The sequence below is a fragment of the Oncorhynchus clarkii genome, chromosome 2 (genome assembly GCF_045791955.1).
Source record: "Oncorhynchus clarkii lewisi isolate Uvic-CL-2024 chromosome 2, UVic_Ocla_1.0, whole genome shotgun sequence".
Classification (NCBI taxonomy): Eukaryota; Metazoa; Chordata; class Actinopteri; order Salmoniformes; family Salmonidae; genus Oncorhynchus; species Oncorhynchus clarkii.
Genome location: NC_092148.1, coordinates 75852535 through 75865492, shown reverse-complemented (window position 1 = coordinate 75865492; position 12958 = coordinate 75852535). Strand labels below are relative to the sequence as shown.

Below are 12958 nucleotides of genomic sequence, written 5' to 3'. Positions count from 1 at the left end.
AACACCTTAAATGGTTGAAGAGACTAGTGTACACACAGAGTGGGTTTCAGCAGAGAGTTACTGGTGTACACACAGAGTGGGTTTCAGCAGAGAGTTACTGGTGTACACACAGAGTGGGTTTCAGCAGAGAGTTACTGGTGTACACACAGAGTGGGTTTCAGCAGAGAGTTACTGGTGTACACACAGAGTGGGTTTCAGCAGAGAGTTACTGGTGTACACACAGAGTGGGTTTCAGCAGAGAGTTACTGGTGTACACACAGAGTGGGTTTCAGCAGAGAGTTACTGGTGTACACACAGAGTGGGTTTCAGCAGAGAGTTGCTGGTGTACACACAGAGTGGGTTTCAGCAGAGAGTTACTGGTGTACACACAGAGTGGGTTTCAGCAGAGAGTTACTGGTGGACACACAGAGTGGGTTTCAGCAGAGAGTTACTGGTGTACACAGAGTGGGTTTCAGCAGAGAGTTACTGGTGTACACAGAGTGGGTTTCAGCAGAGAGTTACTGGTGTACACAGAGTGGGTTTCAGCAGAGAGTTACTGGTGTACACAGAGTGGGTTTCAGCAGAGAGTTACTGGTGTACATAGAGTGGGTTTCAGCAGAGAGTTACTGGTGCACACAGAGTGGGTTTCAGCAGAGAGTTACTGGTGTACACAGAGTGGGTTTCAGCAGAGAGTTACTGGTGTACATACAGAGCGGGTTTCAGCAGAGAGTTACTAGTGTACACACAGAGTGGGTTTCAGCAGAGAGTTACTTGTGTACATACAGAGTGGGTTTCAGCAGAGAGTTACTAATGTACACACAGCCTCTGGCATTTCCCGTGGCCCAGATCCTAGATCCCAGTGGTCTCTGCAGCAAGCAGTTGGTTCCCATCACATCAGTGGGTTGTTTCTCACAGCAGTCTGTCACAAACCCTGGCTTTTATCTTATTGACTACAGCATACTCTAAGAGTTCAGGGAGATGTTTGCTTTGTAAACTCTGAGGACCTGTTCGTGGACATTGGAGACTCATATTAGAGGTGTTCTTGTAACATTCAAAGCGAGGACAGGCTGAAGAACTGAACAAGATGATCAATGGCCAGATGGGCTTCACATAGTTAGTTTGAACTCAGTGTTCCAGAAACATTCCTGCTGTAAAACAGCTACAAAACAGAATAGAACGAAGAGCACACTCAGAGAGCAAAATATATAGGCTTAATCATTCATATACTATTAGTCGGCACAAAGAATCAACGTTTTAACCAATTGCCTTTGATATGGGTGTGCTGGCTGGTTGCTCTACAGCAAGATCCTCTAGCTGCCCAATGGAGCTTCAACCCCAACCAACATTTCCCTTGATCAATATTTAGAGGGTTTATATATTACTACTCTGCTGCTAAAACTGACCAGGAAATGTCTGTGATAATGTATCCCCTCATACCATACTTCTCCTTTAACCCTCATACTGTCACGTTCGTTATAAAAATGAGACCAAGGCGCAGCATGAGTAGAGTTCCACATGTTTTTAATAAAACCGAAACTGAGCAAAACAAAATAAAAAAGCACAAACGAAACGTGAAGCTTTACGAATAGTGCAGACAGGCAACTAAACATAGAACAAGATCCCACAAACACCAAAGGGAAATGGCTACCTAAATATGATCCCCAATCAGAGACAACAATAAACAGCTGTCTTTGATTGGGAACCATATCAGGCCAACATAGAATTACAAAAACCCTAGACAATACAAAAACCCTAGACAATACAAAACTAGTGTACCCACCCTAGTCACACCCTGACCTAACCAAAATATAAAGAAAACATATCTCAGGTCAGGGCGTGACACATACACAGCAGTAGAGCTCTTCAACGTACCATGCCAGATTCCCCACCAGACGAGTCTCAGACATGTTGTTTTTGTAGTGACACAGGAGGGAATAACACAAGGGAATAACACGAGGGACACAACAACAACAGATGTCCCCTTTGTGGATCTAACCTTATCACACCATAAATCACCACAACAACAGATGTCCCCTTTGTGGATCTAACCTTATCACACCATAAATCACCACAACAACAGATGTCCCCTTTGTGGATCTAACCTTATCACACCATAAATCACCACAACAACAGATGTCCCCTTTGTGGATCTAACCTTATCACACCATAAATCACCACAACAACAGATGTCCCCTTTGTGGATCTAACCTTATCACACCATAAATCACCACAACAACAGATGTCCCCTTTGTGGATCTAACCTTATCACACCGTTAATCACCACAGCAGGTCTATATTTACACATTCCGTGACATGTCTGGACAAACACCAGCCGTAACATGACACCGCTGTGGAGACTAATGTGATGAGGGATGTCATCGGAGCTGAACACGAACTTTAAATTAATGCAACAGTCGTCTCCCATGTCGGTTTACAGTACGTCTGACATTCTCTTAGTCCTCTCATCACAGATGTGTGTGTCTCTCCCAGGTCACTAGATGTGACAAAGGATTTCATACACATGGCTTTGAGAAGGTTCTAGATAAAGTAAGTTTTAGTACCAGCGAAACCAGGAAGACTTTGCAGTCCCTACACTGTGATACAGCACATTCAACCACAGAGATTTATCATCAACATCATGGGTGGATGCATCTGAAACAGCACCCTATTCCTTATATAGTGCACTACTTTTGACTGGTCTCACCATCAGGTGTCCCTGCTGCAGCCAGTCCACCAGGCTGTCTGCGGTGGCGTCAGGGATCTGGCAGCGCAGGCCCTCCCTCTCCTCTGTGTCCATTAGCTCCAGCACGCCCCGGAGGTCCTCCAGCAGGTTCAGCGCCCGCAGGCTGCCCATGAAGGGAGAGGTGGGCGACTGGCAGTCAAACAGCCCGTTAGAGTAGTCCATGGCCTTGGAGCCTGGGGGGGAAAACACTCAATTAAACAGTTTCTATACTTTAAAGATGGAGAAAGATTCTCTATTTGCAGTTAGCCTCCCCATGAAAGAAGTTCAGTCATTTATAAGGTCTATTAAATGGTACAACTTCATCAATTGACTATGTTGTATTTTAGCCCAAGAAAGAGGACATTCTATGTAATGTATAACAGGTTCACAACAGCCCTGCATTTCTAGAGTAGAGTGAAAATAACTCTCGGTTATACCATTACGTCACTGCTCCTCATTACAGGAACTAGCCGACACGACAAGTGAGGAAATCTAGCTAATTTACACACGAGACTCTACAGGGAAACACAGCTACAGGCAGAGAAAGAGTGGGATAGCAAAAGAGAGACAGAAAGAGAGAACAAGAGAGAGAGAGAGAGAGAAAGAGCTTGAATGAGGACAGAAAGGCTAGAGTTACTTGGGAAACGTAGACATCATGTGATCGGACAGTTAACTGAAATGTCAGGCCTATAATTAACCCAATGCATAAAATAAGATTAGCCTTAAAGCTCGTCTATGCTGACTCTGTGCATTAACATTACTGTACTAATACAGCCATACTGAAGTACCGAGATGGGCTTTACATTTATCCCCATCAGCTACAGTACTACATTTAACTGCCACATGTTGAATTCCTCTATCAAACCACAATGGGAAATGTCCACTTCTTGAAGATTTTTTTTTATTTCCTGTCTGAAAACATGATCATCAAAAACAGTTAACATTAGCAATAGCGACATGAGGGGATAGTACTTGCTCAAACTAGCCTGAGCGTGTGATCATCAGAATGATCTGGTATTCTCAGTTAATTAGACAGTCTAAAAATGTTCTTCTGCCTCTTGAAATGTGTGTTGCAGAGCTACACTGGTTGGGCCAGGTATGACCATTAATCCTTCAGTGAGTATTGAGAAAGGCATATTGTACTGGAAATTAATTTCTGTATGCATCAAGTGTCTCAGAGGAAGAGTGCTGCTCTAGGATCAGCTCTCCGCCCCCGTCCGTATAATCTTAATCATTATGATCCAAAAGGCAAAACTGATCCCGAATCAGCACTCCTACTCAGACTCTTTGTTAACACAGTCCCAGGTCTAACTATCCAACTCCGATAGTGTTGCGCCAGTGAATGTGATGCTGAGAGATCAGTCGTTGTTCTTCAGCATGCCAACGCAGCAGTGACAGAGATTCTTACCTGCTATTATCCCGTCCATCTGCTCCAAGGCTGCTGCCAACATGTCACTGGCATCAGACATCATCTTCAACACTCAGTGGGCACCCTGGGAGAAAGAAAACAGGACAATGAACCATTAAGCTATATGTAATTAAGGGCTAGGAGTTTTTCCTGACCCACTAGAGGGTTAGGCAATACATGCCACTTAGTATTGACTTCACAGGAGGTTGGTGGCACCTTAATTGGGGAGGAAGGGCTCATGGTAATGACTGGAGCGGAATCAGTGGAATGGAATCAAATACAACAAACACATGTTTCCAGGTGTTTGATGCCATTTCATTTGAGCCATTTCTTCCCTCAGCAGCCTCCACTGACTGACTTACTTTGCAGTGAGTGCATACATTCTTTGTATGTGATCCCTGTGGGTTGGAACCCATGACTGTGGCATTGCTAGTGCCATGCTCTTGCCCACTGAGCCGTGGTCGGGAAAAACTGCTGGCCATAGGTATAGGCTTGTAGTTACTTAGATGTAATCTCCACATCACTAGAGCAAGAGCTTTTATGAGATTTTGAAGTAAAAAAAATACATATACATTTTAAAAACTAACTCTATGGAGTCTGAAAAGGTAGGAAGTGAGGGGAGGAAATTTCTGCTAAGAAATATGCAACACTTTCTTATCGTCAGTCGGCTCAGTGATTGCTAAGAACCAGAATGCGCAAGGACATAAAAAAAACATGGCTAGGTTTTGGCTATTTTTTATTTAACTAGGCAAGTCAGTTAAGAACAAATTCTTATTAACAATGATGGCCTACCAAAAGGACTCCTGCGGGGATTGGGGCTGGGATATATATATATATATATATATATATATATATATATATATATATATATATATATATATATATATATATATATATATATACACATACACACACATACACATACACACACACAGCTCAAAAAAATAAAGGGAACACTTAAACAACACAATGTAACTCCAAGTCAATCACACTTCTGTGAAATCAAACTGTCCACTTAGGAAGCAACACTGATTGACAATAAATTGCACATGCTGTTGTGCAAATGGAATAGACAACAGGTGGAAATTATAGGCAATTAGCAAGACACCCCCAATAAAGGAGTGGTTCTACAGGTGGTGACCACAGACCACTTCTCAGTTCCTATGCTTCCTGGCTGATGTTTTGGTCACTTTTGAATGCTGGCGATGCTTTCACTCTAGTGGTAGCATGAGACGGAGTCTACAACCCACACAAGTGGCTCAGGTAGTGCAGCTCATCCAGGATGGCACATCAATGCGAGCTGTGGCAAGAAGGTTTGCTGTGTCTGTCAGCGTAGTGTCCAGAGCATGGAGGTGCTACCAGGAGACGCTACCAGGAGACAGGCCAGTACATCAGGAGACGTGGAGGAGGCCGTAGGAGGGCAACAACCCAGCAGCAGGACCGCTACCTCCGCCTTTGTGCAAGGAGGAGCACTTCCAGAGCCCTGCAAAATGACCTCCAGCAGGCCACAAAATGTGCATGTGTCTGCTCAAACGGTCAGAAACAGACTCCGTGAGGGTGGTATGAGGGCCCGACGTCCACAGGTGGGGGTTGTGCTTACAGCCCAGCACCGTGCAGAACGTTTGGCATTTGCCAGAGAACACCAAGATTGGCAAATTGATTGGCGCCACTGGCGCCCTGTGCTCTTCACAGATGAAAGCAGGTTCACACTAAGCACGTGACAGACGTGACAGAGTCTGGAGACACCGTGGAGAACGTTCTGCTGCCTGCAACATCCTCCAGCATGACCGGTTTGGCGGTGGGTCAGTCATGGTGTGGGGTGGCATTTCTTTGGGGGGCCGCACAGCCCTCCATGTGCTCGCCAGGGGTAGCCTGACTGCCATTAGGTACCGAGATGAGATCCTCAGAAGACCCCTTGTGAGACCATATGCTGGTGCGGTTGGCCCTGGGTTCCTCCTAATGCAAGACAATGCTAGACCTCATGTGACTGGAGTGTGTCAGCAGTTCCTGCAAGAGGAAGGCATTGATGCTATGGACTGGCCTGCCCGTTCCCCAGACCTGAATCCAATTGAGCACATCTGGGACATCATGTCTCGCTCCATCCACCAACCGTTGCACCACAGACTGTCCAGGAGTAGTCCAGGTCTGGGAGGAGATCCCTCAGAAGACCATCCGCCACCTCATCAGGAGCATGCCCAGGCGTTGTAGAGAGGTCATACAGGCATGTGGAGGCCACACACACTACTGAGCCTCATTTTGACTTGTTTTAAGGCATTACTTCCGGCACCGACAGAGATGGCCGCGTCGCGTTCCTAGGAAACTATGCAGTTTTTTGTTTTTTTACGTGTTATTTCTTACATTGGTACCCCAGGTCATCTTAAGTTTCATTACATACAGTCGAGAAGAACTACTGAACATAAGAGCAGCGTCAACTCACCATCACTACGACCAAGAATATGACTTTCGCGAAGCGGATCCTGTGTTCTGCCTTTCACCCAGGACAACGGAATGGATCCCAGCCGGCGACCCAAAAAAATGACTTCGTAAAAGGGGGAAACGGAGCGTCTTCTGGTCAGACTCCGGAGAAGGGCACATCGTGCACCACTCCCTAGCATTCTTCTCGCCAATGTCCAGTCTCTTGACAACAAGGTTGATGAAATCCGAGCAAGGGTAGCATTCCAGAGGGACATCAGAGACTAACGTTCTTTGCTTCACGGAAACATGGCTCACTGGAGCAGCCAGCTCGGTGCAGCCAGCTGGTTTCTCCACGCATCGCGCAGACAGAAACAAACATCTTTCTGGTAAGAAGAGGGGCGGGGGCGTATGCTTCATGGTTAACATGACGTGGTGTGATCATAACAACATACAGGAACTCAAGTCCTTCTGTTCACCTGATTTAGAATTCCTCACAATCAAATGTCGACCGCATTATCTACCAAGGGAATTCTCTTCGATTATAATCACAGCCGTATATATTCCCCCCCAAGCAGACACATCGATGGCTCTGAACGAACTTTATTTGACTCTTTGCAAACTGGAATCCATTTATCCGGAGGCTGCATTCATTGTAGCTGGGGATTTTAACAAGGCTAATTTGAAAACAAGACTCCCGACATTTTATCAGCATATCGATTGCGCAACCAGGGCTGGAAAAACCTTGGATCATTGCTATTCTAACTTCCGCGACGCATATAAGGCCCTGCCCCGCTCTCCTTTCGGAAAAGCTGACCACGACTCCATTTTGTTGATCCCTGCCTACAGACAGAAACTAAAACAAGAAGCTCCCGCGCTGTGGTCTGTTCAACACTGGTCCGACCAATCTGATTCCACACTCCAAGACTGCTTCCATCACGTGGACTGGGATGTTTCGTATTGCGTCAGACAACAACATTGATGAATACGCTGATTCGGTGAGCGAGTTCATTAGAACGTGCGTTGAAGATGTCGTTCCCATAGCAACGATTAAACCAGACCAGAAACCGTAGATTGATGGTAGCATTCGCGTGAAACTGAAAGCCCAAACCACTGCTTTTAAATCAGGGCAAGGTGACCGGAAACATGACCGAATACAAACAGTGTAACTATTCCCTCCGCAAGGCAATCAAACAAGCTAAGCGTCAGTATAGAGACAAAGTAGAATCTCAATTCAACGGCTCAGACACAAGAGGTATGTGGCAGGGTCTACAGTCAATCACGGATTACAAAAAGAAAACCAGCCCCGTCACTGACCAGGATGTCTTGCTCCCAGGCAGACTAAATAACTTTTTTGCCCGCTTTGAGGACAATACAGTGCCACTGACACGGCCCACAACTAAAACATGCGGACTCTCCTTCACTGCAGCCAACGTGAGGAAAACATTTAAACGTGTCAACCCTCGCAAGGCTGCAGGCCCAGACGGCATCCCCAGCCGCGCCCTCAGAGCATGCGCAGACCAGCTGGCCGGTGTGTTTACGGACATATTCAATCAATCCCTATCCCAGTCTGTTGTTCCCACATGCTTCAAGAGGGCCACCATTGTTCCTGTTCCCAAGAAAGCTAAGGTAACTGAGCTAAACGACTACCGCCCCGTAGCACTCACTTCCGTCATCATGAAGTGCTTTGAGAGACTAGTTAAGGACCATATCACCTCCACCCTACCTGACACCCAAGACCCACTCCAATTTGCTTACCGCCCAAATAGGCCCACAGACGAGGGAATCTCAACCACACTGCCCTAACCCATCTGGACAAGAGGAATACCTATGTGAGAATGCTGTTCATTGACTACAGCTCAGCATTTAACACCATAGTGCCCTCCAAGCTCGTCATCAAGCTCGAGACCCTGTGTCTCGACCCCGCCCTGTGCAACTGGGTACTGGACTTCCTGACGGGCCGCCCCCAGGTGGTGAGGGTAGGCAACAACATTTCCACCCCGCTGATCCTCAACACTGGGGCCCCACAAGGGTGCGTTCTGAGCCCTCTCCTGTACTCCCTGTTCACCCACGACTGGGAATAACCTCACACTCAACGTCAACAAAACTAAGGAGATGATTGTGGACTTCAGGAAACAGCAGAGGGAACACCCCCTATCCACATCGATGGAACAGTAGTGGAGAGGGTAGTAAGTTTTAAGTTCCTCGGCGTACACATCACAGACAAACCGAATTGGTCCACCCACACAGACAGCATCGTGAAGAAGGCGCAGCAGCGCCTCTTCAACCTCAGGAGGCTGAAGAAATTTGGCTTGTCACCAAAAGCACTCAAACTTCTACAGATGCACAATCGAGAGCATCCTGTCGGGCTGTATCACCGCCTGGTATGGCAACTGCTCCACCCACAACCGTAAGGCTCTCCAGAGGGTAGTGAGGTCTACACAACGCATCACCGGGGGCAAACTACCTGCCCTCCAGGACACCTACAGCACCCAATGTCACAGGAAGGCCATAAAGATCATCAAGGACAACAACCACCCGAGCCACTGCCTGTTCACCCCGCTATCGTCCAGAAGGCGAGGTCAGTACAGGTGCATCAAAGCTGGGACCAAGAGACTGAAAAACAGCTATCTCAAGGCCATCAGACTAACTAACATTGAGTGGCTGCTGCCAACACACTGACACTGACTCAACTCCAGCCACTTTAATAATGGGAATTGATGGGAAATTATGTAAAATATATATCACTAGCCACTTTAAACAATGCTACCTAATATAATGTTTACATACCGTACATTATTCATCTCATATGTATATGTATATACTGTACTCTATATCATCTACTGCATCTTTATGTAATACATGTATCACTAGCCACTTTAACTATGCCACTTTGTTTACATACTCATCTCATATGTATATACTGCACTCAATACCATCTACTGTATCCTGCCTATGCCGCTCTGTACCATCACTCATTCATATATCCTTATGTACATATTCTTTATCCCCTTACACTTGTGTCTGTCTATAAGGTAGTAGTTTTGGAATTGTTAGCTAGATTACTTGTTGGTTATTACTGCATTGTCGGAACTAGAAGCACAAGCATTTCACTACACTCGCATTAACATCTGCTAACCATGTGTATGTGACAAATAAAATTTGATTTGACATTACATCAAAGTTGGATCAGCCTGTAGTGTGGTTTTCCACTTTAATTTTGAGTGTGACTCCAAATCCAGACCTCCATGGGTTGATACATTTGATTTCCATTGATCATTTTTGTGTGATTTTGTTGTCAGCACATTCAACTATATAAAGAAGAAAGTATTTAATAAGAATATTTCATTCATTCAGATCTAGGATGTGTTATTTTAGTGTTCCCTTTATTTTTTTTGAGCAGTGTATATATATATATATATATATATATATATATATATATATATATATATATATATCACAACAAGCGAGACACCACAACACTATGTAGAGAGACTTAAGACAACATAGCATGGTAGCAACACCAAATGACAACATGGTAGCAACAAGAAGAATACCTTTAGAACTTAAAAGGATTCCTCTTAGTCATACATGGTGCTGACAACATAGCCAGTCATAAAAACACATGGTTGGGTAGAATAGTTTACACTAAGTAGACAACTGTTGAGACAGAAATATGTGTAGACTTGCAGTTAATAACGTCATATCATGGAGGAGACATGACAAATGGAGCATCATCATCTTAGAGAAATGTCATTCATAGATCTGTATTCTGTAAATAGTCTGTATTTCACATGGACCGTAAATGTCAGTCATCATAAATAAGCTACAGTACTAGTGGCGCTGTGTGTATACAAGGGCGGCAAAACAAGGAACTGTAAATAATACAAGAAAATAAGTGCAGGGCATTCTGGACCAGAATCATGTTGTAAAAATGATGTTGTGCATAGTTAATGTTTCTCTTTTTGGAAAATACAAATAGCCAGACATCTTTGGATTCAGTAGTATCAAACATTGGAACAACTTTTGAGCAGCCATGTCGTAAATCCAGAGCAGTCTTAAAACAAAGCCACAGCAGCAGCTCCCGACTGTACACCTCAATAAGGAGCGGTGTTGAGAAGCTTGTCATTTCATAATCTATCCCCCAGAAATTAGGCCCGGCCTGCTCAAAGGCAAGGGGAATGGAATCTCTGGTGCATGAAATGAGAAATTAGCCTTTCAAATAACACGTTTTTATTTTATTATACATTTGGTTGTTAAATCAGTTTGGCCAGAAAGAAAAGTGTAAGAAGTACTCTGGATTCAATTTGACTGCACATAATAACCATTAGTACTAGAGTGTTTGACAGGTGCGTAAGTTTAAGAATCATAACGCATCAAAAAAATCAAATAAACATGCACACAGTTTTGGATGGAGCAATGAAAGACCGTAAGATAAGGAGGATTTAGCAAAACATGAAAGTGTCTTGAGGCAACATCAAAATGAACAACTTTACTCTCTACTCTGGCACTGTTTCTTTTTAAACATGCAAACATTTGAACCTGAACGTGTTTTTAATACACGGCAGCCGGTGGGGTTCAAATGAACATCCAAACGAGAAATATGATCTCCTTGTGCTTGAGGTGAAATGTTGGCCAATCTTAAGCCCTTCCTGTGTTCCCTAGGTTACCCTGTCAGGCGTGGGTCATTGGACACACATTTAGAATAATAATTAAGCCATTTACCCCATTTATTGGCACAGTGAGTGAGCCACCGCTATGGACACTGGACACTTTGTTTTGGAGACCAGCGAGGAAACATCTTCTGGGCCCTAGTTTGGAGAAAGGCCCAAAAAGCACAGCAAGGCCATTCTCTGTCTAGCTTCCTGATCAAAAGGATGCGCCCGCACACACACTCACTCACACACACAGAGAGAGACTCATCACTAACAATACAGGCCTGTTCTATGCCAAAACTACATTCTCTGAGAATTTATGTTTTGAGCTACAATGGTCTTGCATGAGTACGACACTGCTTTACAATTTGAGTCCATAAGGTTCTGCCTGCTTCTCAGACAATCACGGTCGATTGAGACAGCCCCCCACACCGCTCTGATTCAGAAGGGTGGGGATAAATGCAGAAGACACATTTCAGTTGAATGCATTCAGTTGTATAACTGACTAGGTATCTCCCTTTCCCCTTCCCACTGACCCACTCACACAGTGCAGTGTTCTCCATGGTATGGGCCAAGGTAAACTCCACTCCTGAGAGCTTTCCTTCACTGGCTGCTGACTCACTTCCTGGGGGGAGGACCCCAATGTGTTAGGGTGTAACACTGTTCTACTTTTTATGGAAACCACCCAGCCACCTACCACTGTCATTTCAGCATTCCTGTGGTCAACATCTTCCTTATGGAAAACACATGCAATGAATGCATCAGGATTTTCCCTGCTTACAGTGTTGAAAACACCAACATCATACAACGTTTTATCGTTAACAGATGATTTATGAGTCATTCATATCTACTGCAAATTGTGGTGTGTAAATTGGAAATTTTGTTGAGATGATTTAGGCTACAGTAGCTAACAACCAAAAATCTCTGCCTAGGTTTTTGAGAGAAGGCCTGAAATTAACTTCACACTAACTTAACGAGCTGTGTTAAGTAAATTAGTATTTAGCTGCTATTTTCAAAAGAGCACAAACATGTGTGCTCTGCTAACGCTACCCCCCAAAAGGTACATACATCCATACATACATACTTTGGGGCTAATCAGCCATTTTAAAGTCATTAACAGGATTTCTGTTAAACACTTTCAAGAGTTGCCATTCTAACACCCTTTTATCTTTTCTCTCTCCCAGAAATGTAATTCCAGAGTTCCTGGCAAATCTTTATTTAGTAACTTTCAGAAGCAGTTGTTTTTCTAAATAGTTTGGATTTGTATCAGGCCATTGGTTGAAGTCATTTCAAAAGGTAAAAATATTCCCAAACTCACGACCAAAAATAGAACTAGCCTAATCATGTCACCAAGACAATGAACATCAGTGACACAAAACTGTCATAAAGCACAACAAAAGTCATTCGCTTTTCTTTCTAAAAGTTGCATCATCACTGATGAAAGCTGCAAAACGTTGAAGGCTTTAAAGATCACAGAGAGATTGGAGATTGAAACAGACTTGTCTCACGGCAAAAATCAGCTAAAAAAAAAGTATTTTATTTCATCTTTTCACTCGTTAGACAGCCACAGTAGACTGCACTTGACTCAGCACAATACAAAAAAAGACCAGGAACTCTTCAAGGTCAAGGGAAATATGCTATTAGGCCCCATTCCCACTAGGAGATATGAAGAAGAGTGAGGAGCAGGGTGGTGAAAGAGAGATCTACTTTTCAGTTCACATTACATCCTTACCTTACGTTGTCTGGCAATGCGACATTCTTGGTCCGCAGCTCAAATTTACC

At 44.3% G+C, this 12958-nt stretch overlaps 1 protein-coding gene across 8 annotated transcripts in view; it reads right to left on the bottom strand.

Annotated features, from left to right (window-relative positions):
- LOC139373771 (PPFIA binding protein 1b) overlaps positions 1-12958 on the bottom strand; it is a 62766-nt gene that overhangs the window by 31361 nt on the left and 18447 nt on the right. For all 8 annotated transcript variants that reach the window (XR_011627607.1, XR_011627608.1, XM_071114757.1 and 5 more), the window contains exons 2-3: positions 4110-4194; positions 2684-2895 (exon numbers count right to left, since the gene is read on the bottom strand). Coding sequence is in view for 6 of the 8 variants with exons in the window: in XM_071114757.1 (XP_070970858.1) it covers positions 2684-2895; positions 4110-4173 (276 nt within the window). In the remaining 2 variants the exon portion in view is untranslated. The remainder of the gene's footprint in view (positions 1-2683; positions 2896-4109; positions 4195-12958) is intronic.